Source organism: Crotalus tigris, unplaced genomic scaffold, assembly GCF_016545835.1.
Source record: "Crotalus tigris isolate CLP2741 ecotype Arizona unplaced genomic scaffold, ASM1654583v1 scf7180000017543.2237141, whole genome shotgun sequence".
In the NCBI taxonomy this organism is placed as follows: domain Eukaryota; kingdom Metazoa; phylum Chordata; class Lepidosauria; order Squamata; family Viperidae; genus Crotalus; species Crotalus tigris.
This window is the reverse complement of record NW_024096463.1, coordinates 2,000,194-2,027,014: the sequence shown is the minus strand read 5'-3', so window position 1 is coordinate 2,027,014 and position 26,821 is coordinate 2,000,194. Positions and strand designations below refer to the sequence as shown.

The 26,821-nt window shown below is 43.1% G+C and overlaps 1 protein-coding gene across 6 annotated transcripts in view; it reads left to right on the top strand.

Moving 5' to 3' along the window:
* Nucleotides 1-26,821, top strand: part of SUGP2 (SURP and G-patch domain containing 2) — a 42,591-nt gene that overhangs the window by 11,695 nt on the left and 4,075 nt on the right. For 4 of the 6 annotated variants that reach the window (XM_039323053.1, XM_039322805.1, XM_039322883.1 and 1 more), the window contains 6 exons: nucleotides 823-940; nucleotides 3,785-4,230; nucleotides 7,304-7,415; nucleotides 8,348-8,856; nucleotides 12,080-12,144; nucleotides 15,035-15,177. In XM_039323053.1, the coding sequence (XP_039178987.1) occupies nucleotides 823-940; nucleotides 3,785-4,230; nucleotides 7,304-7,415; nucleotides 8,348-8,856; nucleotides 12,080-12,144; nucleotides 15,035-15,177 (1,393 nt within the window). Of the gene's footprint in view, nucleotides 1-822; nucleotides 941-3,784; nucleotides 4,231-7,303; nucleotides 7,416-8,347; nucleotides 8,857-12,079; nucleotides 12,145-13,893; nucleotides 14,510-15,034; nucleotides 15,178-26,821 lie in introns of those variants that run through there. The other 2 variants (XM_039323139.1, XM_039323225.1) reach the window with 2 other exon arrangements.

The following is a 26,821-nucleotide window of genomic DNA, read 5'->3' as shown; positions in this document are numbered from 1 at the left end:
ATTCTGTTAATAAAGGCAGGATATAAATAAATAAAAGATAAACTTCTTTGAACAAGAAATGCAGTAGCCATTATGTGCTGGGAAATAGGTGATAATCTTGCTATACTGAGAAATAGGCCAGCTGACTAAACAGGAGGCGAGGTCTAGAAAAATGATGTGACAAAATAAGCTTATTGTTAAGGAATATTCCCCCCCTCCCCCACCAGTTCAAAATACAATTTTATGGAGGCTTCTCTTAACTTGCTTGTTAAATGCAACACTCTGCTATCCAGGAGTGTGTACTGAAAAATGTATAAATAGCTGGATTTGTTTTTTTAAAAATCCATTAAGTGATTAGTCATTCTAAGTAATTTTTGAGACTCTGGTAAGTACCTATGGTAACCATTAGATATATATATTTTGTGCCTGTGGCACAAAATCAAACTCTTCCATTCACACATAACCCACACAATTTATGGTACAGAGCAGGGGTAGACAACCTTGGCTCTTTTATGACTCGTGGACTTCAACTCCCAGAATTCCTGAGCCAGCATGGCTCAGCATGGAAACCTCTCCCTTTCCCCTAAGCTTGGCTAGTTTAGGAATTCTGGGAGTTGAAGTCCACGAGTCATAAAAGAGCCAAGGTTTCTTACCCCTGGTATAGCATTAAACTGAAAACATAACCTGTGTCGTGCACATTACCAGTGCTAATGGTGATGAGCACACACTTTTTGGAATTGTGTGATAAATTTATTAGCAGGAAGACATCAAGTAACTATCTTCATTGTTATTGTGACTTCTATTTTTTTTTTCTTGTTTGGCGCTTGTTCTTTCTTTGCGTAGCCCCACAACGTGCTGATAGGAAAGTCGTTGAGACGATTGAAAAACTGGTGAAAACGATGGTTTCTGGCATGTTAACAGGGAAAGAGAAGGCCGAACTGAAACATAACCCGGAGTATTGGTACTTATCTTACTTGGTTCCTTCAAAGTGCTTGGAAGCAATATCTAGCTCCAATTTTATCATATCTTTGTGATATTCTAAAAGGTAAGTTAGAAAATAAATGTCTGGTTTAAGATGTCCTGTTCCATTCAGGAACCCACGGATACGTGAGTATGCTTAAATAAGCAAATAAATAGAGATGGACCTTAGAAACCCTAGTTCAGTGGTTCTCAACCTGTGGGTCGGGACCCCATTTGGGGTCGAATGACCATTTCACGGGGGTCGCCAAACAATGCAGTCCGCCATTTTTCCCCCCTTTTCCTTAGCTGTGCTACTCCCTTTTATTCTATTGGCTTTTGAAAGCCAATAGAATAGACTCTCTTGAATAGAGTCTAATTCTATTGGCTTTCAAAAGCCAATAGGAATTGTCCAGACTGTCTCTGCCCTGCTGAGCCCGCCAAAAGTCCCTGTCTGCAAACGGTGCTGCACCTGTTGATTAGTCCTCGACTTACGACCGGTTGAGTAGTCCTCGACTTACGACCGGTTGGGGGTCGCGGCATTAAAAAGGTTGAGAACCACCGCCCTAGTTCAAGGCCTGGTTTTCAACTTGCTGACTGGGGAATTTGGGGATGTGGAGTGCATCGGCCTTAAAGTTGCCAAGGTTAAGAAACAGTGATTTTGGTAGTCACCCAATGAAAATGCTGTCGTTGGGAGACAATGAAGTCATTGTTGAAGAATCACTCTGCTTTGTGACCCCATGTCTGCATCTGATGTCATTTTGTTGGAGGAATTAATGGCTGCTAAATAGTCACAACCAGTGGCTGATCTTTTCACACAGTATAGGTTAGCATGTTGTACCTAGGTTGCTTGTCTTTTTAAGTCTAGCATTCTTATTCTGAGAGCTGCCTGCACTGTTAAGGAAACTGGCACCAAGGGCGATTTCTAAAAAGTACCTTCTTGGGGAGGTTTAGTTCACTGGTTCTTAACCTTTTTGAACGAATCGCCCCCTTGAGCCAATGCGGAAGTTGTCATCGCCCCCCTCCCCCAACATAACCTCTCAATCATAGGAAATAATTCTTCAATTTATGCAAACACTTTTTTTCTTTTCTTTAACATTGTCCTCAGGACATATCGATGCAAATAATCTATTTCCAGTCTTTTCCCCATATCTCCCATATTCTGGCCAATGGCGCGCCACTGTATGGGTAAGGCTGCTGCGCAACGCGCATGAAGATAAGCGATGTGTATTCACATATGTACGGCGTTCTGTACTGAAGCTAGCTGGAGGAACATTTGAAAACACAATTCAATCCACTAATAGCGAGCGATCTGATGTTTTTGTACGACAGATATGCAACGATTCACTGTACGAAAATGTCTCAAAAGTGTCCCCAAAACATCTCGCTCCATCACCCCCATATTGCCCCCTTTTCCTTCCTTCGCCCCCGTCACCTTTTTCGTTCCATCGCCCCCCTGAAAAATGAAATCGCCCCCCTGGGGGGCAATATCGCCCAGGTTAAGAACCACTGGTTTAGTTGATGTGTCTGCAGTCCTTAGATCGGGGGTATGGCTGGCTCAGGAATTCTGGGAATTGAAGTCCACGAGTCCTAAAAGAGCCAAGGTTGCCTACCCCTTCCCTACATGAAGGAGTTGCTCTCTCTGTCTCTCAAATGGGAAATTCCTCCTTTGGGAAGTTGCAAATTCTGATTGGAATTGGGAAATATCCTGTTTTCCCTTGTTTGTAAAAACTAAGAAGAATTGGAGCCATTGATAGCTCCAAGGAGAGAGAGAGTTCCATAAAATGGGGACTCCCACACAATAGCTTTTATTCAGACCCATGTCTCTTGCAGGGAATGGGGACTCTCAGTAGGCTTCAGATAGAACCCATTTGTTTTAATGGTATCTCAGCTACTTTTGTGCTAGGTAACCGCTGGTCTTACCTGGTTTGTTATAAAACATCTGTAAAGAAACAGCCAAGCTCAGAGAGCACCAAGGACTCCACAGTTTTGAGACAGCCAGACGTCCATGCTGGATTATGAGGGCTCTCCCCTTAGATGAAAAAGCCGTGGTGACACAGTGGTTAGAATGCAGTATTGCAGGCTAACTCGCTGCTCACTGCCAGGAGTTCGATCCTGACCGGTTCAAAGTTGACTCAGCCTTCCATCCTTCCCAGGTCGGTAAAATGAGGACCCACATGGTTGGGGTCAGTATGCTGACTCTGTAAGCCGCTTAGAGAGGGATGGAAAGCGCTGTGAAGCGGTATATAAGTCTAAGTCAGTGGTTCTCAACCTGTGGGTCGGGACCCCATTTGGGGTCGAACGACCATTTCACGGGGGTCGCCAAACAACGCAATCCGCCATTTTTTCCCCCTTTTTTTTAGCTGTGCTACTCCCTTTTATTCTATTGGCTTTTGAAAGCCAGTAGAATAGACTCTCTTGAATAGAGTCTAATTCTATTGGCTTTCAAAAGCCAATAGGAATTGTCCAGGCTGTCTCTGCCCTGCTGAGCCCGCCAAAAGTCCCATTCTGCCAACGGTGCTGCACCAGTTGAGCAGTCCTTGACTTACAACCGGTTGAGTAGTCCTCAACTTAAGACTGGTTGGAGGTCGCGGCATTAAAAAGGTTGAGAACCACTGGTCTAAATGCTAGTGCTAGGTGAGCCTTTGGAAGACAGGTGAGAGTGTTCTTTTCGCATACAAGTGGGGGAAGCAGGAACAGCAGAGAGGAATGAGGGAAAGTGTTTGCAACAGGAGGGAGAGAGGGGAGGGGGGCAGAAAGGAGAGGCAAAAGATCGGGGGGGGGAGGTGGAATTTGGAGAAGAGTTTCCAGCTTTATTTGATTTATTTTCCATCGCCTCATAAAACAGGTTTCTGCTTGAAGAGGAAAGCCTTGAATACAAGTATTATAAGCTGAAGCTGGATGAGACGGAGAGGCTTACGTCTACAGCCAAGGAGGAAACCAAAGACAAGAAGACCCCTGAGCAGCAAATCTCAGAAGCCGTGAAGATTCTTTTGTACAGGAGGAAAGTAGCAAAGATCAAGAAGAAGCTCTTTCAGAGGAGAAGGCCCGGGATCCTGCAAAGGGCCGCGAGGTCCAGAAGAGCCAGGAGGTCCACAACTGGGACCCAGACGCTCTTGTCTGCCGGGTCGATGCTGAAGCAGCAAGCAGCAGGCACACCGGTGTCCAGTCCCAACAGTGACAAACCCAACAGTGATCAGGCAGAGACGCAGCCCCTAAAAGAACCCTCAGAGAAAACGGACTCACTGAGGCTTTCTGAAAATGCCCCATCTTTGATGAGCCAATTCCCTGACGGTAGGTAAAACCATAGAGGAGGAGGGAATACTCTCAGGAAAGGCCACAAACAGTTTTAAGTCAGTGTTTCTCCACCTCAAGCCGCTTGAAGAGGTGCGGACTTCAACTCCCAGAATTCCCCAGCCAAGGTTGAGAAACACTGATTTAAGTGATTTTTCAGCCTCGCCCAGAATGATGCAGCCTGAGGTCTCGGGGGTTAAACGCAGCTGCCAGAAGCGTTTGGTGTGATTCCCCAGGCCTTCAGAAGTTCTTACAAATTGTCCTTTTAATGCAGACATGTCAAACACAAGGCCCGGGGGCCAGATGCGGCCCGCAAAGTGGTTTCATGTGGCCCACAAGGCCATCCTGGAAACAGTGAGGGAACGGCCCCCGCTGCCTTGGCCCTGGCCCCGGCCGGCCGGGAGCCAATGTACAATTTTGTGGTGGCCATCTATGCTGAAACGCATTCAGTCTTAGCTCCACAAGGCCGTCTGGAAACAGCAAGGAACCAGCTCCTGCCCATTGGGTGCATGCTGGGGAGGTGTCACCCTTTGTGAGGAATAAAGAAATGGACCATGCCTTGGCGCTTGTCCTGGTCCCCCCCCCCTTCTGCCAGAGACCCTCAGATCTGTCCCACTCCTGCCCAGGCCCCACCATAGGCACTCTTGATGCGAACGATGTAGAGCTGGCCACACCCACCCAGTAGGTCACACCCACTCCATCTACGCCCATCCATCCTGGCCGTATCTGGCCCCCCGAGGGCAACCACAATGCTGATACGGCCCTCAATGAAATTGAGTTTGACACCCCTGTTTTAATGTAAGAAAATTGTGATATAGAACAAGGATCTGCAACCTTGACAACTTTTAAGACTTGTGGTTGAATATCCAGCGGTACTAAATGTCAGACTGACACTCCCAGTGTTCTTAAATTACTAAGAATGCTTTCAGATCTCCAGGTCGACCCGATCTGAACAAATGAAGGTAGCCACCGTTTTGTACTTTTTTCTGTCAACTGATAATCTGCAAATAGTATTATATCTTCAAAACCAATTATAAAGAACATGTCCTAAATTGTTATTCCACCATTCATCTGAAGTAGGAATGTTAATGTCCTATCTAATTAATTTTCATACTTTCTCCTGTCAGTTGAGTCACTGCAGTGAGTTTTGTTCACTTATTCCATGTCACGGAGCTTCTTTCAGGATTAACTGTGCTCAAGAAAATAGCCTGCTGACTCTGCTTCAAATGATCATGTTATGCCCACTATTTCTTCTAGTAAACAGGTAGTCCTTGACTTGTGACCGGTCACTTAGTGTCTATTCAAAGTGACAATGGACCCCCCCTGATCTCAAGTTAGGATACTCCCCTCCCACACACACATATATGCATGCGTCACAATCGTGGGATTACATTTTGAGGGCGTGGCAACCAGCTCACCTTCATAGCCATCTGCAGCATCCCGTGGTCGTCTGACTGTGATTTTTTTAAATGTTTTTTGCTGGTTTGGCTGGTTTACTCCAGCAAAAGCACCCATTGGGTAAAATGGATTCCCTTAATGACTGCCACAAACAATGTCGTAAAATCGGGTCCAGTCACATGGCGCCATGCTTAATGACTGCAATGACTTATAACCATTTACAGTCGTAAGTCAAGGATCACCTGGATACAATGGTGTTGTGTACCTCTACGGTTTTTTTTCTTCTTTCAACTTGGATAAATGGCGACAAAACCAGGAACGCTCAGTCAAGCTGAAGTTGCCAGGCATAGAGTGAGTGACAGATGAATTCCCTCCACTTTCATACCCACAGAAGAGGCAAAGGTTAAGCAGAAGGAGTGGAAATCACAACTGCAGATGAGCTTCTGCTCTGTTATTGTTGACCCAGCTTTTTGCCTTTTTTTGTCCAAAACACACGCAGCTGCAATAAGCAACCGGCCCTTAGATCAGGATTTGAATGATGTACCAAAACATGCTGAAGGTATGATAGCCATCATAATAGCTTGTGGTGAAGATTACAGTCCGATTGATTCAGTGATAAGTAGACTATAGTGTTACTGCATACCAAACCCCTTCCTAGCTTGGTGTCTGATGCAAATAAATGCAGTCCACGTTTTCTGGTGCAGCTATGCCCTCAACATAAAAATTCTTGCAGAACCATTAGAGCAGTGGTTCTCAACCTGTGGGTCGGGACCCCAGTTGGGGTCGAACGACCATTTCACGGGGGTCGCCAAACAAGGCTGTCCACCATTTTTTCCCCCTTTTCTTTGGCCACACCCCTGGCACCCGGTGATGTATAAGTGGTTGGGGTCACCACAACATGGGGAACTGTATTATGGGGTCGTGGAATTAGAAAGGTTGAGAACCACTGCATTAGAGTCTAATTGGCTTTTCATTCTAAATCATCTCAATATAACTGTTGACGTGTTCTCCAGAAATTTACGTGTACATTTTTGGTGCACCATTTGAATCCTATTTCTCCACATATTGCAGCTACGGGGAGCCACTGAGCCTCGGAGAAATATCCCCCCCCCTAGCTTTGCACTAAGTTCATAAGAAGAGGGAGTCAAGCTATTCTTCAAACCACCTAAGGGCAGGACAAGAAGCGACGGATGGAAACTAACCAAGGAGAGAAGCAACCTAGAACTGAGGAGAAACTTCCTGACAGTTAGAAAAATTAATCAGTGGAACAACCTGCCTCCAGAAGCGGTGAATGCTCCAATACTGGAAGATTTTAAGAAGAGACTGGACAGCCATTTGTCTGAAATGGTATAGGGTTTCCTGCCTGAGCAGGGATTGGACTAGATGACCTCCAAGGTCCCTTCCAACTTTATTATTATTATTAAGGACAAGATCTTGAGGAAGGGAGAGTCTTGGCTCAGTAGCACAGCAGAAGTTCTATATGCAGGCTTTCCCAAGCACAGTCTTTGGCATTTTTGCATCAGGGAGTAATGATTAAAAACAGATTAATGCAATGTATTCATTTTGCCTTTTACTGGCATTCAAAATAAGATTCTGTTGATGGTGCCTCTATATGTACCGTTTCCTTGCCAAAAAACTTATCTTTCCTGGATGCTTTCTTTCTCTTGCTTTTCAGTGGACCCTAAAGTCATGGTAACTGCTCAGAAGCTGGCTGAATTTGTTGCTGAGGTTGGGCCGGAAATCGAGCAGTTCAGCATTGATAACAGTGCCGATAATCCAGACCTGTTGTGAGTGCTTTGTTGTTTATCCACCCCTCAGTCTTACTTGTCAATGAAAAGTGCAAATGGATAAGAGAAATACTTTGACATTATTTAACAATCATTTAGGGAATTCAGAGGTTGCTGCTGTTCTTGTTGAAATCTTTGCAAGACACTTGCAAAAGGATTGACTGCAACCTCATTTTTCAGAGTGGGAGGGGAGAACTGAGGTGGAAAGCAAGTTTTTTGCCTAAGATCACTTACTTGATCAACCTAGAGGTGGGATTTAATTTGCTGATCGGTTGTGTTGCCACCACACTATAGCAATAGCACTTAGACTTATATACTGCTTTGTAGTGCTTTGTAGCCCTCTCTAAGCAGTTTACAGAGTCGGCATATTGTACCCAACAATCTGGGTTCCCTTTTTACCAACCTCAGAAGTATGGAAGGCTGAGTCAAGCTTGAGCTGGTCAGAATCGAACTGCCGGCAGTTGGCAGAATTAACCTGCAGTACTGCATTCTAACCACTGCGCCACCACAGCTCCCTATCTGCCAGACAAAAGTAATAAATAGAACTCTCTTTGATGGGAGGGCATCAATTTTTAAACTGTTGGATCATAAGTTACTTGAGGGAAGGGGCTGTAATAGTTCTTTACAAAGCTGATCAAGTTTGCTTAGACAAGACAATAGCTTGCAATAGTAGACCATTTGCTGAAATTTGGCTGCATAGTTTTTGCCCGATCTGGGGGCTGCAGATTGGAACTGAGGGCCACATATACCTGCAAAGTGCGGATTTAGCATGCTTTATCAAGCCTAACTTAAGGTTCTTTTAAGAAGAAAATACTGTGAGGAAGAAGGTAGCTTTGTGTGCCCCCCCCCCAAGTGCATTCCACTTTTCTTGGAGGAAAAGTGGAATGAATTTGTAATAATAAATAACACTGTTCTACACTCCCCCCCCACAGATTTCTGCAGGATCCAGAGAGTTCTGCCTTCAAGTTTTATCGCATGAAGGTCCATGAATTATGCCCTTCTATCACCTTTGGTGGTGGGCAGGGATCTGGTGACCTCCCCGAAGGGTCTGAACCAAAGGAAAGTGAATGGGGAAACCTGGAGGAGGAGGAAGAGGAGGAGGAAGAAGAAGAGGAGGAGGAAGAAGAAGAAGAGGAGGAGGAGGAGGAGGCTCCCCAACCTGAAATGGAAGATGAAGAGGGAGAGGAGGAGGAGGAAGCTACAAGACCAGCCGAGGAACCAGAAGAGGCCATGTTGGAAGAGGGGCTTATGCAAGGGGACCATTCCAAGACAGCTGAAGAAGGACAGACCAGCAGCACAGCCACAGGTGCCCTTTCAGAGTCCCTGGCACAGGGACCCACGCAGGGCACCCACTTTGGGCGCAAGAGAATCAGTAGCAAATCCCTGAAAGTGGGTGTGATTCCAGCATCGAAGAGAGTGTGTCTCATAGACGAACCAACAGGTAAGCTGGGAAAGTGTTTCATTGTGTTACTGCTAGGCTACATTGCCTTTGACCTTGTTCTCATAGGGTGCCAAACTGTTACGTGTGAGATCCTTGTTGGTTTCTGAGCGCCGTTGTTTTCTTGCAGACGTTTCATTATCCAGCTAGATCACATGATCAGTGCTGCTAAGTGTGTGTGTGGGGGGGGGGTTTGCTAGCACCAACCACATTACCCAATTGGGTAATGAAACAAATGTCTGAAAGAAAACAATCTAGCTCAGTGATCACCAGGCACCCCACAGCTCAACCTTGGGCTACAAATATTCTTTTAACACTGGTGCCTTGTGAATGGTTTGGGGCCTTTGGGCCCACTGTCTAAACTCAGCAACCAATTTTGTGGCTTGCTCGGTGTTTAAACCCAGTTTCTTTTAAATCGTGAGCCAAGTACTTTCCAATTTCGTTGCGAACGTAGCACTCTGTGCGGGTGGCAGGCAGAAGAAGGAGAAAATCCTTGAAATTCTTAACTGAATTCCTAATTATGACATGGCTTTGAGAGACAGGTAATTTGTACAGCGAGGTTTCTTAACAGCGTATTACTTGTTTTGTTCATTTATTTTGGGGGTTTTGCTGTAAAACGTGCCCTTCTCTCCAAATCTCAGGGCGTACTAAAAAAAAGCATTATTTTTCCACATATTTCTTGCAGGGCTGCACTTAGCCTCCACCTCTCTTGCTGAAGATCAGACAGGGTCAGAAGCATTGGAAAGCAGCTAGCAAATGGTGCAGTTAATTGCAGCTGGCAGTTTTGACTGATTTTTTTGTGCTATATTAAACCTGGTTTTTCACAACACAGTTAATGGAACACACTCATTTTCTGGGTCAACGCAATCCGTTCAATTCACAGAATTGTCCAAAGAGGCTGGGTTTGCAGAACTAGCGAAGGACAAAAATATATATATATATGTTCAAATACTACATTTAAAAACTAATCAAATGTAGCATTTCGTATAAATGCAGTCTTTAACTGATCTGGTAATACGTGTGTGTGTGTGTGTGTGTGTGTGTGTGTGTGTGTGTATGTTTTCTGAGGTTTTTGCGGGTATTTGTATGTAGGTCTTTGGTTGTTCGGGTTTTCTCCCGCGTAAAATTGGAAGTGTCTTGGCGACGTTTCGACGAAGTCTCATTCGTCATCTTCAGGCTGGTGTTTTCACCAGCCTGAAGATGACGAATGAGACTTCGTCGAAACGTCACCAAGACACTTCCAATTTTACGCGGGAGAAAACCCGAACAACCAAAGACCTACATACATACATACGTACATACATACATACATATATATATGGTTCCAGCCTTATTTGAGGGTAATGTGTTGCCTACGAGTCTTCACCATATTGATTTGTGATGATTGCAAAACCTTAGCAGACTTAACCCCAGCAAGCCCACAATGAGGAGTCCTTGGTTGTTGCTCTCTGAGCTTGGTTGTTTTCTTGCAGAGATTAATAATAATAATAACAACAAAAACAACAACAACTGCTTCCATCCTGTGATGATATCTATAATACCATCAAACATCCAAATCTGCCTATCCCAGGTCCTGAGTAAGGATTCGATAGGTAGACAAAATGCCAAATCCAGTCTGAACATCTGGCTGACTATGCGATGATCCATAATAATAATAATATTGGAAGGGACTATTTCAGACAAATGGCTGTCCAGTCTCTTCTTAAACTAGACTGGAGGCTAAAGCATATAAGGAACGGCTGCTGGAATTGGGTATGTCTAGTTTAATGAAGAAAAGGACGAGGGGGACATGATAGCAGTCTTCCAATATCTCAGGGGCTGCCACAAAGAAGAGGGAGTCAAGCTATTCTCCAAAGCACCTGAAGGCAGGACAAGAAGCAACGGATGGAAACTAATCAAGGAGAGAAGCAACCTAGAACTACGGAGAAACTTCCTGACAGTTAGAACAATTAACCAGTGGAACAATCTGCCTCCAGAAGCGGTGAATGCTTCAACACTGGAAGATTTTAAGAAGAGACTGGACAGCCATTTGTCTGAAATGGTGTAGGGTTTCCTGCCTGAGCGGGGATTGGACTAGATGACCTCCAAAGTCCCTTCCAACTTTATTATTATTATTATTAGTATTATTATTATTGATCATCGCACAGTCAGCCAGATGTTCAGACTGGATTTGGCATTTTGTCTACCTATCGAGTCCTTACCCAGGACCTGGGATAGGCAGATGTGGATGTTTGATGGTATTACAGATATCGTTGCAGGATGGAAGCAGTTCCTAATAAGGCTGCCTTTTGCAATTGACTAATAGCGAATTTGTCAATTCCAATGGTGTTCAAGTGGTGCTCCAGTTGTTTTGGAATTGCACCCAAGGAGCCTATGACTATTGGTACTACCCTTGCTTGCTTTTGCCACAGTCTTTCTATTCTATTTGTAGGTCTTTGTATTTTGTTATCTTCTCCAGTTCTTTCTCGTCTATTCTGCTGTCTCCAGGCACTGCCACGTCCACTATCCAGACTTTTTTGTCTTTCTTATCGACAATTGTTAAGTCTGGGGTGTTATGTTGCAGGTGCTTGTCTGTTTGAATTCTGAAGTCCCAGAGCAGTTTAATTTATCATTTTCTATGACTTTCTCTATTTTATGATCCCACCAGTTTTTGCTTACAGGCAAATGATATTTTTTGCAGATCTTCCAATGCACATTGTTGCTACTTTGTCATGCCGCTGCTTGTAGTCAGTCTGTGCAATCTTCTTGCAGCAGCTTACCAGGTGGTCCACTGTTTCTTCAGCTTCTTTGCATAGGCGGCACTTACTGTCTGTTGCTGTCTTCTCAATTTTGACTTTATATGCATTTGTCCTTAAGGCTTGGTCTTGTGCAACCAGAATTAGTCCCTCAGTCTCTTTCTTCAATTTTCCTGCTCTTAGCCATATTATTATTATTATTATTACTATTATAGCAGGTTCCTCGTGTACATAGTAACTTGAGACTGATCAGCACTTCCTATTGCTAATCTAATGCCCCTTGTTTTGGAGACCATCTAAATCTGGTGCTGGAGAGAAAGGGGAACTGTTTCTATCATAGATCTGCCCGGGCTTCCTGAAAGCATCTCTCTCTAGTCACAGTAATAACTGATCTATATGGATTCCTGCTCTAAAGCCCCAAAGTGCAATTATGTGACAGTATTTATTTGACATAGGATTGATTTGGCCTCTTAATTTTGCTTTTTTTTTAGTACATGATCCGGTGCGGATCTCTTACGATCGACCTCGCGGCTATCCAGCATATAAAAATAAGAAGGTGAGGCAAAAATGATTCTCTTTTCAGACCGGGATTTTTATATGGCAACTTTTCTCCCAGTAATGCAAAACAGAATGTGCCGTAAAGATTAGGAGAGAAGTATTCTTTTTAATTTTTGTTCCTATTCTGTTACATGAGCTTGTATTTAAGTTCAGTGGTCTATACAGTATACATATTGCAGAGGTCTCCAACCTTTCTCAGATGGCGGACTGGAGGGAAAGGGGGGGGGAAGCATCTTACGTGTGCGTGCACACACAAAGAAGGTTGTGAGCACCTGTGATGCAAATGGGGTGGTGCTAGCACCCGTATAAAACTCACTAGCACCACCCCGGTTTTGCTGCACAGTGCCCCATTTTTGCTGTGCAGCGCCCCGTTTGCGTAGCAGCATGAGGGGGCAAGTGCACGCACACATGTGCATGTGCTGGCCAGCCTGTTCCGAGGCCCACAGGTTGGGGTCCCTGCCATATTGGATCACAAATTAGACTTTGCATGCTGGAATTGTTCTGCATACAAGTAGTCCTTGATTTTATGACTGCAGTTGGGACCAGATTTTATTTTGCCAAGCAGGACAGTTGCTAAATGAGTCGCACCCAATTTTGTGCCAATTTTTTGCCATGCTTCTTAAGCGAATCCGTTTATTTGTAGCGCAATGCAGTTACGACGGCACTTTAAAAAATGACTTAGAACTAGTCCTTGCACTTACAGCCATCACAGCATCTTACTCACAATGCCGTTGTAACCTTGAACAGGTGCTAAACAAATGGTTGTAAGGCTATAGGTAGTCCTCAACTTACAACAGTTCATTTAGTGACCATTCAAAGCTATAATGGCACTGTAAAAAGCGACCTATGACCGTTTTTCACAGTTACGGCTATTGCAGCATCCCCATGATTTATGTGATCAAAATTCAGACGCTTGGCAACTGGTTCATACTTATGACCATTGCTGGGTCCCCCTTTTGCAACCTACTGACAAAGTCAATGGGGAAGCCAGATTCACTTTAACAGTCAGGTTACCAACTTATCAGCTTCTGTGATTCATTTAACAACTGTGACAAGGAAGGTCGTAAAATGGGGCAAAACTCATTAAAAAAAACAACAGACCTTTTGGGCTCAATTGTGGTCATACGTCGAGGACTACCTGTACTTGTATATCCCTGCACAGTTTCCCTGCAGCCAAGTTAGTTGGCATGGAAGAGTTAAAGCTCCCGATAATCACAGGTCAGCATTAGTAGTAGCTGTCAGGGTTCCGACAGATGAAACTGTCCAGAGAACTTCGAGGCATTGTTTACCTTAAAGAATCTTTATTTGAGTAGCATAGCATGGGCACTAACATAATTGAAGCCAAAAACTGAATTCCCCTCCCTTGAGCACACAGTATCAAAGCTCAATTCCTTCCTCCAGTTAACAGTCATAAAACATATTGCCCAATTAATTTAAAGTGCCAGCTGCCAATTCTTTATCATCTCTTATTTCAATTACCTTGGTTCTCACGCTAGATTCAGTGTTATTATGTCTAGCTAGACTCTCATGCACACTCCCCCCCCCCTCCTCCCCAGCATCATCTAACTCTAAAAGCAAAAAGAAGAAAATGGTTGCATCACCATCTGTGGTCAATGCAAAAACATCCGATATTAGCAGCGTTGACAATACCTATGTATTCTGCCTGACAAGGGAGGCTGGGTGAAGCAAACTCCTTAGAGTTGGAAGGAGCCACTTTAGCCTCTGTTCACAATGTCATTCTTCCTAGGTATGTGGGGCCTGGGATGTAGTTTCTTAATGACGTTCCATTGATGGCTTCATTGATCAATGTGCTTGATAAACGAGGCACAGAAAGGACACTTCGCCAGTTCCTGGACAGTAAAAATACACATTTGAAGATCAGCAAAGTAAAGCACTCATGTCTGCATTTAAAATTCAGCAGGCTTACAAAGAAAACACGAGCGATCTACGTGCGCAAGGGAGAAAACATTTTTGCACAATTCTTTGGAATAGGAAACACTTAGTTTCCAGCAAAAAAAAGAACCATGGTAAATCATGGTAACAGGAGCGCAGGACGTCGCAAGTGGCCATTCAGGCAGGCCAGTTGCTGAATGCCAAAAATGTGATCACATGACCACGAGGGGGCGGGCCATCAAAACTTTGAATCCACGTCGTAAGTAGCCCTGGGGAGGTCCATTGTAAATTCAAATGGTCACTAAGTGGCTGGTTGTAACTCAAGGAACACCTCTATAGTGAGTTTCTAGGGAGGCTAAAGGAAAGGTATAAAGCAGTGGTGGCGAACCTATGGCACGGGTGCCAGAGTCGGCACTCAGAGCCCTCTCTGTGGGCACGTGTGCCATCGCCCCAGTCCTAGGCCTTCAGCTGGGTTTTATAAAGCCTTTTTGCTTTAGGCCTTCGCCGCCGTGTGTAAAAAAAAAAAAAGTTCAATCAGTCAATTTCAACTTCTCGCGGGGGAAAAAAAGATCTTGCAAAGTTGGAATTGATTGATTGAACTTTTTAGTCCCACCAAGTCTGCCTTTACAACTGCAGCCATGCCCAGCCAATGGGCCACACCCAGCCAATGGGCCACACCTACCTGGCACCCGATGATGCATAAGTGGGTTTTGGGTTGCAGTTTAGGCACTCGGTCTCTAAAAGGTTTGCCATCACTGGTATAAAAGGAGCATCACTGCAGATTTGTCTTTAGGTAAGTTTATATTTTAAGGAACTGACCACATCCCTTTGTGACCCGTTTGGTGAATATCAACTCTTTTTTTTTTCAACATCTGTCATACGGTTTCAAAATGTGAAAAATGTCTCCATTTTCCCCCAAGCATTGGGGATCTCTGCTTATGGTTGTGTTTAACATATTGTGTTCCACTCTGTTGAATCTTATTTTTATTTGTCAGCAACAGAAAACAAAGGATTTGGAATTCTATAATAAGAGACTAAATGAGAAGAACATTGGCTTCCAAATACTTCAAAAAATGGGTTGGCAAGAAGGGCGTGGCCTCGGGTTACATGGCAAAGGCATCCAGGAACCTGTCAAAGTGTATGTATAAAGGGGCAAGAGAAGCATTTAAGCACTCACGCATTTGGATTTGACCGTTTTCCAAATGTCCAGTTTCCACTTAACTCCCTAGAATTAATGTTTAAGCGTCTACATTTGTTGCCGCTTATTAAAGAGCTTTTCTAACTTGACATGCAACAAATTCCAAGCTTCTTTGGAGCTCAGGATAAAGGAAATTTTGACTTTCTTAATTAAATTTCCACCCACAAATAGTGGGAATACCAAATACGTGTTTTGCAATCTGCCTGTACAATTTTTTTTTTTTTTTTTTTTAAAAAACCATCCCCTTATCCAATTTTTTTGTGATCAGTGATAGTTAGCAACAAGCACGGAATACCACCCTTCTATTTTTGTACCTTGGTGCAAAAAAAAAAAAAAAGGAGAAAACAAAGATTTATTTTGCATCCCTGTTGTTCCGTACAGTGTAACATCCAGAATGTTCCAAAGGGATTGATTTATTTCAGTTCAGAAAATATTTATTTAGTTATTTAAAACATTTATATTGCATCCCACCTTCTGATCAACTCTGGGTGGCTCTCGCAACATTTAAACTACAAAACTGAACACATTAAAATAACAGCAGCAAAAATGCTTGTTTTGTGTGTGTAGAAGGATAGGCCAGAGGCTATTTTGCCTTCATTGGAGCCCTTTGAATGTAGAATAAACTGCTTATTACTTTATTTCTTTATTTTATCATATTTACACATTGGTCCAATCACAGGAGGAAATAAAAAACGTTTCCTGCTATTAGTAAAAAACACATATTCAGATAAGCCAGGGGTCATCCCCAATTTTATTAAAGGCCAATGACAGATTGGTATAACTCTTTATGGCCTTCTGGAATGAGGGTTCAGGACTAATATTTCTTGCAGTGGTGCGTTCCATGGTATGGAAGCTATTACTGAAATGATCTGCCATCTGATCACCCTATTTTGTGTGCGTATTGCACCAATCTGCAAGTGTCTGAGAAATGAACATCCTAAGGTTCAGTAAAAAGCAAGGCCACAAATACAACAATAATAAAAAATAAATGCATTCCATCCAACAAGGTTTATCACAATAAATCCCCACCAAACGTTGTTGTTGTTAATTGTGAACAACAAACCCCATGGACAACGTTCCTCCAGGTCTTCCTGTCCTCTACCATCTTCTGCAGTCCATTTAAGTTCACGCCTACTGCTTCAGTGACTCCATCCAGCCACCTCATTATCTGTCGTCCTTAGCACTATATTTATTATCTATATCCTCAAAAGATAGCCTATACCTCTAAAGCAGAGTTCCCCAGTTTTTCTGAGTTGGCGGCCCGGGGGGTGGGATAGAGGGGACGGTTTTCTGGGAGAGGCAGGCACATGAGCACATGAACACCTATTACTCAAGTGGGGCTGAGAGCACTTGTGATGCCTGAGTGTGGCTGAGAGTGCCAGCAATGCTCACGCGTGTGAGGCCCCAAATGCCCACGACACACAAATGGGGCTATGATTGCGCACGCATGCACGCACACACACACACCAGCCAGCTTCTGATGCAGCTTGGTTGTGAGTAGGCCACGGACCGGTAGTGGGCCGTGCGTGGCCCATAGGTTGGGGACCCCTGCTCTAAGGAGCTCTAGAACAGGGTCACCAACCTTTCGGGGTTGGCAGCCCAGTGGGAAAGGGAGGGTCAGATACCTTTAAGCCACTAGTATATATAATGGAAACAAACACCACTCCCTTCTATTGCTGATGATGTTACCTAGTTGGGTAATGAAATGTCTGCAAGAAAACAACAAAGCTCAAAGAGCACCTCCCGCTTCCTAATTAAATACAATACCCCTATTTATCTCCAAAATCCACCATCTCCCAGAGCCCCTTCCCACGTTACCTGTGTACTTCTCAGGCATATTTCTTACCTTGTGAGTTAAGATCCATAAATCCTTGGCAATCTGATTTCTCCAGACCCTTCACTCACTCAGCTCCACCATGACTTCTAGCCACCTTGATCTAATCTCCAGAGATCGTTGGTTTGTGTTCCAGTGTGGCTTTTATCATGTTCTTAGCCCTTAGCCTGCGCAAGCCATTCTCTCCCTGCCTTCTCAGACCTCTGGTGCTGTTGCCATTTCTCTCACATATCTGGTCAGAGACCATGTGTTGATAGGCACAGACCTGGACTTTAATCTTTAGACTGTTGCCTCTGGCTGCTTGTTACATGTTTTGTAGCTATCTGCCTAAAAAGCAGTGTCGACGAGGATTCCAGGAACTCCGTTTCAGCTCTTTGACAGATTTTCTCCACTGTCTATTGCATGTGCTTCAACTCTGAGAATTACCCAGCCAGCCTGGGATTGGCCTGTTCCTACCAGTCTGAGTCATCCATTTACTCCAACGTCCTGTCCCCCCAGTCATTTTCCAGCATAAACAGCTGCACTTAGTACTTTCATCCTTGCAAATCTTCTCAGTTTCCCTGCTGTGGTCTAACAGTCAAACACTACCCTGAAGCAAAATCCCCGGGCATATAACTAAACAACAGTCTTCTTCTTAGCAATTTCCCACTTAACAGTGGACAAGCTAAATTGTCTCTCCCAGGGACCATCTTTAAAAAATCCTAGTTACTATATATATGTTTTTTAATTAGATATTTTATATATAGATATAAGTACACGTTCATACATATGTTTTTAATTAGATATTTTATATATAGATTCAAGTACACGTTCATATATGAATACACATATGTACTTAATTAGTAGGTGTGCATGTGTTGAGATTAGCAAGTAGCAAGGTAGCTTTTTCAGGGCTATTGGTCTCTGCCTCTGTTACTTTAAAAGAAACTGAGTAAACCATACCGTACACTTGACTTGTGGGGACCTGAACTACCAGAGGCCGTAGTCTTCTTCCGAAAACCATTTCCCAGAAATCCAAGGTCCTACTGTTCTCTTTGCAACATCAAATAGTCATTGTGTGAAATAAGAGATCAGATTATAGGTTTTCTGGTCTGTCTTAACAATGTGATTTTTCTTCGCATCAGCGTCAGCTCTTGAGGTCCTGGTAACGTACTTGTGCTAAACTCAAGGGTTTATTTCCTTGGGAGATGCGTTTGAGGTGGTATTTATTGCCTCAATGCTTGCCTTTTTGTGAACAAGTAATCCTCCCATTTTCTCTCTGCTGTATGCTCTCCAGTGTCTTTCGGTTAAGTATTATTGTACTCTAGCTCCCGTCAGCTCCAGCCAAGTACAGTATATCCAGGATAGCGGATGTTGTATTCGGTATCTGAAGGACTGCAGGTTGCCAACTCTCATAGGAATGTCTTTGAAGTTGTCTAGTCTTCCTTCATAATGTATCAGATTCCTGCAATCTTTCCCTTGCCTTATCTCAGTGGTGGCGAACCTATGGCATGTGTGCCAGAGGTGGAATGTGCGCCATGCCCCGGAGATGGCAACCATCCTCTTCAACCAGCTGCCCGCTAATTCACTGAGGCCCCACGTGGCCGGATGCATCCCAGCATCCATGCGCTCGCTGTCCTCTGTGTGCGGGGCTGATGGTGTCAGGCAGCAGCCGCCCTGGCTCCTTCCTCACCTTGCCCTGCGACAATGGCACCCCCACTCTGCCTCACCCCGCAGGACGAGCCTCCTGCCCACTGCCCCACCTGTCAGAGACCCCCTGGATCTCCCCCAACTCTGCCCGGCCCCCACAGGCGTCCCTCCCCAGGAGCAACATTGAGCTGGCCACCTATCTACCATGACCACCGTAGCCACACCTGGCGGGCCACGCCCACCTGGCACCCGGTGATACATAAGTGAGATTTCGGTTGCAGTTTGGGCACTCGGTCTCGAAAAGGTTTGCCATCCCTGCCTTATCTGATGCTAACGTGTTCTTGAATTTTTCTTGAATTTTCCATTACCTTGAAAAGCATTTCTCTTCTGTCTTCTAAATAAACAAGAAAGAAGGATCTTGACTCCTCCTCCTTCCTTCAGTCCTTTTGAAAGTAGTAATTTAATCCTGAGCTGTATAGCTTCTGCTCCCAACGTACAAAGTCTCAGTGTCAGCCCACAGAGTAACTTCCAATTTGAGAGCAAAAATTTGTAACTGAAATATAAATAATTGTCTTGAGCACATTAGAGCTTTGGTTCATCTAACTAGCTGTTCACTGGAAAGGTGAGAGGTCCTACATTCCCTCCAGATGACTATGGACCCTTAATTTCCATAATTTCTGGTGTAATGTTGGCCTGGCATTAACTCCCTTTTTTCAGCGCCGTTGTAACTTTGAACGGTCACTAAACAAACTGTGGTAAGTCGAGGACTACCTGTAATGGTATATATGGTAATTGAGAAGGTTCCACAGGGCATCCACAACTGTACAGTAAAGTATCGTATTTTGAAAGCCACAAAGTTGCTGGATTTAATTCATCTCTCCTTCCCTGTTTTCCCAGATTCTACCGAAGAGGCAGTGCCTGTTGTCATAAACTAGATGATGATGATGATAATAATAGTAATAATAATAGTAAAGTTGGAAGGGACCTTGGAGGTCATCTAGTCCAACCCCCTGCTCAGGCAGAAAACCCTATACCATTTCAGACAAGTGGTTGCCCAGTCTCTTTTTAAAAACTTCCAGTGTTGGAGCATTCACCGCTTCTGGAGGCAGGTTGTTCCACTGGTTAATTGTTCTAACTGTCAGGAAGTTTCTCCTTAGTTCTAGGCTGCTTCTCTCCTTGCTTAGGTTCCACCCGTTGCTTCTTGTCCTGCCTTCAGGTGCCTTGGAAAATAGCTTGACACCCTCTTCTTTGTGGCAGCCCCTGAGATATTGGAACACTACTATCATGTCCCTCCTCATCCTTCTCTTCATTAAACTAGACATACCCAATTCCAGCAACCGTTCCTTATATGCTTTAGCCTCCAGTCCCCTAATCATCTTTGTTGCTCTTCTCTGCACTCTTTCTAGAGACTCAACATCTTTTTTACATCGCAGTGACCAAAACTGGATGCAGTATTCCAAGTGTGGCCTTCCCAAGGCATTGTAAAGTGGTATTAACACTTCTCGTGATCTTGATTCTGTCCCTCTGTTAATGCAGCCAAGCACTGTGTTGGATTTTTTGGCAGCTGTAGCACGCGGCTGGCTCCTATTTAAGAGATTGTCCACTAGGACTGCGAGATCCCTCACAGTTGTTTCTACCCTCTGTCCCTTGAGATTTCCCCCAAGATCCCTCAGCAACATGGAACTTTCTGAACCACATCTGACTCTTCTCCATCGGTCTTTCTCTTCGTGCTAACAAACTGGAGAGGGTTCAGTGCCTTCTAGATAATATCTGTAAAAGAAAGTGTGACTATTGTATATAATGATGTGATAACTGAACACCAGACAGAGGAGCTAGATTGTTTTGTTCCATGGCAGAATTGCCCATTTTCCTTTTGTGTTTTCCTTTCGTCTCCTAGGTTAGTAATCTTCCAGTACCTAGGGACACAAGGACTAATCACCGCTGATTCTTTTCCAATTTACCATTATTCCCAAGGAACAGAACATAATAGTTTTAAGTCTGGATTCCTTTGCTTTCATCAGAAATGTCGTTTAATCCCATATTGTATTAATCATCACCACCCAAATATTGGCAACATTTCAGTAATTTCTTTTTTTTTTATAATAATTTTTTATTTTTTCAAACTCTCCCCCATACATATACCGTGATATTTATCAGATGTTAACATATATTCTTTTTACATTCATATATACTTTTAATAAAATGAAATAAATACATACACATGACTTTTGGTGTTGCTCACCCATTTCCCCTTTCACTGTATCCACACTCCTTCTTCTCTACCTTCTTTCTCCCTTTCTTCTCTTCCCTACTTCCCTCTTCTTCCTCTCCTCTTTCCTTCACCACTCTCCTCCCCTTTCTCCCCACTTCTCCTCCAACCTTCCTACTTCCTTCTCCCCTCCTTTATTCTTTTCTCTCTCCTCTCCTTTCTTCCTTCTCATCCCTCTTCAGATACAATTCAGGGATAACGTCCGAGCAACTCCTCTCTCCAAATTTCCCTATCTGTATTATATACAATAAGATTAATTTTCTCTTACATTAATACTTCTATTTATCTTTCTTCTATTTCATTAATTTCTATGTTATAAGCTAGAGCAGAGTGCCTCAGCCACTAGTTAGATGACGTCAGTTTTCATGTTCTTTGCCACTAGGGGGGTCTGGGAAAAAATAGTGTTGCAGCTCTAGTCTCAGGATGATGGCAGTGCTCAACACAAGGAATCCACTGCATGTTTTCCGTTTCTTAAGATGCTGACCTACTTTGACGAATCCTTCCTGAGCAGCTTTGCTCAAGATGGTGCGGAAGTATTCCAGATCTTTCTATGCTGCTCTGGCTTTTTTTATTCAAACCAGACCTAGCCATTTCTTATTCTTGCGCTGTCTTGCCTGGGAATTATGAACTTGGCTCTAATCTGTCGGGGGCTTCCTGAAGACCAGGTTGTGTACCACAGCTTTTCTCTTTGATCCTCCTATTCTGCAAGTCCTTTAAATATCAAGACTGCTTCATTCCTAATGGGCCATTCACCCGTGTGAATTGATCCTTTATATAACCGCCAACCATGCATAAGTCACAGGTCAGAATCCCAGAGCTTTATAGCAGTACCCCCCCCACACAAAAAAAATTACAGAATTGAATATTGCAAAGATAAAGACCCCTAAATAGTCTGTTCCTGTTCACACAGAGTGTTTATTTATCATATTTTGGAACAGAGAGAACTCTGCGCAGTGTATAATAAAAAAAAATATCTCTGGATTTATAAGGTCTCCACATTCATCCCAGAAGGTGCCACTACGAATTCTTAATGAAAATACAACAACTAAATCTTCCTGTCCCTCCCGGCCAATTACAATAGGTCCCCCCTATTGGATGGTGCATTATTAGATACATGGTGGATTACTATTTGATGATATAGTCAAAAGAGATCCAAATTATTTTTCCATATTGAGATAATTGATACAAAAGGCTTGAATCTTGCTTTTACAAGTTCGCTGTTTCTTTCACCATGATCTACACATTTGGAAATACTGTTCTAAGACAAAAATTAATCTCAAGGATATTCAGAAAAGCCTTACTCATTATATCTCATTTACATCTAAACTAATTTGGTCTTTTCTTCTCCTTTATACTTTTATACAGGACCGTTGCTTTAAAAAAAAGGCATCACTCTCATTCCTTCTAATCCAAATTAATTTTATTCATTTGTTTATATATAGGATGCACTGGGGATTCCTCCCTTTCAGCAGTTGTAGTTCTTTGTCGCATGGGTCAACCGTTCTGATCCTGCATGGTCGGTGCTCGTTGCAAGTTGTTATGTTGTTCCTCCCACTCCCTTGGTGCCTGATAGGCACTATATAAAATATATATATATAAAAATCCTGGATTCTGCATGTAACTCAGAACAATTTTTTTCCAAGTTCCAAGCCTTAAAAAAGCAGCACATCCAAAATCTTTTGTTGAGGTTCATACTACTTAATAAAAACAGGCATTCAGTGAATCATTTGGCACCAGAGACACAACAGAGTGCTTGCTGCTCTTTTGGGGAAGCCGGAAGATTAAAAGGAAAATGAAGAGAGCGTATTGGTGATCATCATTTGTTGTTGTTGTTGTTAATTGCGAAGTCGTGTCCGACCCATCGCGACCCCATGGACAACGTTCCTCCAGGTCTTCCTGTCCTCTACCATCTTCTGGAGCCCATTTAAGTTCACACCTACTGCTTCAGTGACTCCATCCAGCCATCTCATTCTCTTTCGTCCCCTTCTTCTATTGCCCTCAATCTTTCCCAGCATTAGGCCCTTCTCCAGTGAGTCCTTCCTTCTCATTAGGTGGCCAAAGTATTTGAGTTTCAACTTCAGGATCTGGACTTCTAAAGAGCAGTCGGGGTTGATCTCTTCTAGGACTGACCGGTTTGAACACCTTGCAGTCCAAGGGACTCACAGGAGTCTTCTCCAGCACCATAATTCAAAGGCCTCAATTCTTTGGTGCTCAGCCTTTCTTTTCTTTTCTTTTCTTTTTTTTTATTAAAAAGTTTTATAAATTTTACAGAAAATAAAAGACAATACAAAAACAAAAAACAACATATACAAATAAAAAACAAACATTACCCAACAAAACCCCCCTTCCCCTACCCAACCCCCCCCTCCCCCCCCAGGGCCTCCCAGAGCAGAATATAGGCTTAATTAAAAAAAAGTTAAAAAAATTTATATTTATAAAAAAAGAGAATATAAAATAGAAAATATATATATAGAGAGAGTTAAAAATTATGAAAAAACTATATAGTATTTTTTTATATCAAATTTAAATTGTATGAATTTTATCCATTTATCCCAAACAGCAAGAAATTTCTCTTACCATTGACATTGAAGTCCCCTTATACATATTCAAAGCAAAATAATCCTTTAAACACTCCTTTAGTTTCTGAACATTTTTTTCTTGTCTAAATAAATTCTCATTAACCCTCCAGGATCTTCTCTCCTCTTTTTCTTGAGTCAACTCCATCCAGACTGGACTATGATCCGTCAAAGACCTAGGGAAAATCTTAACATTCTTTACTCTATTATATAAGTCCGTTGTAATCAAGAAGAAGTCAATTCTTGAGAAGGATTGGTGTCTATCTGAAAAGAAGGTAAAGTCTTTCTCCTCTTGATTACATTCCCGCCAATAGTCCCGTAATTCCCAGTCCTCTTTCATATCAAAAAAGGCTTTAGGTACTTTTGCCTGCTTAAGAAGAGGAGAGGAACCTTTTTTGTCCCTTTGTACATCTAAGACACCGTTCCAATCCCCCATTAGTACCACAGATCTGTAGTCCAGCAGATTTATTTTTTCATGTAAGAGTCTGTAAAATTGTTCCTGTTGCTGATTTGGTGCATATAGTCCCACTATAAGTACTTTCTTACCATATAAGCCCAATTCAACCATCACATACCTCCCTTGGGGGTCAGACTCCACCAGACAAACTGGTAGATTTTGCTTAACATAGATAACAACTCACCCCTTCTTCCCGGGAGCAGAAGATACGAAGTGAGATCCCAAACGGGCATTAACTAAATATTTCTGATCCTTAAGTAAAATATGAGTTTCCTGTAAGCAAATAACATCATTATTACGTTGCTTCAAATAATAAAAGATTTTTTTCCTTTTCTGAGGAGAATTCAATCCATTAACATTCCAGGTCAAAAACTTTGCCATCTCCCTTGTCCCGCAGCCTGGAGAAGACACCTTGGAGATCTGAAATTGCAACATGTGTTGCATGACTCTTGGGTCTTGCTCCTCCCACCGGCGGTGATACATTTCCAGGAGAAATCTCTTTGGCCTCTTTCTTACGTTGCTCCTTCTCTTTACGTTTATAAGCTGCATGAGTCATTCTCTGCTCTTTAACCTCCGTCTGGCGTTGCCATTCAGCTTGCAGCATCCCAGCAGAAACCAAACCTAATGCCTCAGACTGCTGCTCCGCCTCTTTGCCACTCAGGGATTTCTGAACAGATAAAGTTGAGCCTGCACCTAGGACTGAAGTATAGAATTCTCTAGCTTTATCAACCGTATTCAATCTATAACGTGTCCCCGCATGGCTCAAAACAATACCCATCGGGATTTCCCATCTAAATGGCATCGATCTAGCTTTAAGCTCATTAGCTAAGAAAGCAAAATCTTTCCTGCTTCTTAAAATTTTTGATGGGATTTCCTTTAGTATGATGACATCTTGGGAAGCTATCTGAAATCTTTTATTATAAAAGGCTTGTATGATCTCATTACTCAGAGACTTCTTCGTAAAATAAATCACCACATCTCTAGGCAAATTCTTCTGCTTAGCAATCCAAGAGTTAAGCCTATACACTTTTTCAACTTCTCTGCGTAATTCTCCTTTGTCCATATCCAAAACCACAGCCAAATCAGTAAGGACCACCTCCATCAGATCTTGATTCATATCTTCCTTGAGGCCTCTAATCCTCAAGGCATATTCCATCTGCCTATACTGAAACATCAGAATATCTTCTTGTGAAGTCTCCACCTTCCTTTCCACATCTTGAATTTTATCATCAAAGGAGTCAACTTTATCTTCAACTTCCTCGAGTCTTGCATCCAGCTTAACCACCACTGTAGCCAAACCTGAGACTGCTGCAAGTATATCTTGTCGCAAAATATTATTGTTATTTTCCAATTGATCCTTTATCCCACTTATCTCTTCTTTGAAGTCAGATTTAATTTCTGATTTAAGCTGTGTAGTAAATTGCTTCATTTCCTCTCTCATTTGAGCTACAGCCTCTCCCATTATACCTCTAGCCTCTTGTGCTGAAAGTCCAGGCAAAGGAGGGGAGGGTGGTGGCTGTGCCGGTGGTGCGTGTTTAAGTTGTTGTTGTGGTTGTGCAGTAGAAGTTATAGGGGAGGAAATCACCTTAGATGTTGTAGAAGGCGGCTGTCTCTTTGAAGCCATTTTAAGTGACACAGTTCTCACTTCCCTTTCCCCCCCAAAAAAAAGAGATGAGGGGGAAAGAGAGAAAATTTTACTTTTAAAAGAGGCAGCAGAAACACTATAATCCTTAAAAATCCAGAGAAAAAGGACCAAGAAAAAAAAATCAAAAAAGAGGATTCAATACCAAAAGCAAAAGTAAAGTCCAGTCCTTAAAAGGAGAAAGTGAAACAAAAGACAAGGGAAAAAAAAACTCCGTCACTTTCAAAACGCCATCTTAATTCCTTCTCCACAGTAATAAAAAAAAGAGAAATAATCAGAACTAAATAAAAAAAATAAACACCTAAATTATATAAGAAAAAATCCTTTAAACTGCTCTGTCCGTTTTTTAAGAATTACTTACCAACTCTCTATAAGCACGGAGATAGAAGCGGCAGTTTCTTTTGCTTCCTAGGAAGCAAAAACAGCTGGGAGGCGGAGACAGCAAGAGCTCGGAGGGAACACTCCTTTCACCCCCTCTAGAATTAAATCCAGAGAGGGTTCAGGGGTTCTACCTCTATTCTTGCACTCTCTGTCCCTTCCCTTTGCCCGGGAAGGGAATTCCGAGCCGCGGGCCAGCTGGTACGCGCTGCGCTCCGCGGCTCTGACACTTTCCCAGCTGGACAGCTAGAGGATAGCCGCCATCGCTGTCGCTCCGTACCGGAAGCCCCGGTGCTCAGCCTTTCTTATGGTCCAGCTTTCACAGCCATACATTGCAACTGGGAAAACCATGGCCTGGACTATACGCACTTTTGTTGGCAGGGTGATGTCTCTGCTTTTTAGTATGCTGTCTAGTTTTGCCATAGCCTTCCTCCCCAGGAGCAAGCGTCTTTTAATTTCTTGGCTGCAGTCCCCATCTGAGGTGATCTTTGAGCCCAGAAAAATAAAATCTGTCACTACCTCCATTTCTTCCCCATCTATTTGCCAGGAATTGAGAGGGCCGGATGCCATGACTTTGGTTTTCTTAATGTTGAGTTTCAAGCCAACTTTTGCACTCTCATTCTTCACCCGCATCAAGAGGCTCTTTAGTTTGATTTTTAGTGATTTTTTTCATACATTCAATAGTACTTGTTCAACAAACGTGTTGTCTGAGTTTACATTCACTAATACAGGGCTTTTCAACCTTTTCACCCATTGTACCACTTTTAGGATATGGCAACATCCGAGTACCACCAGTCGC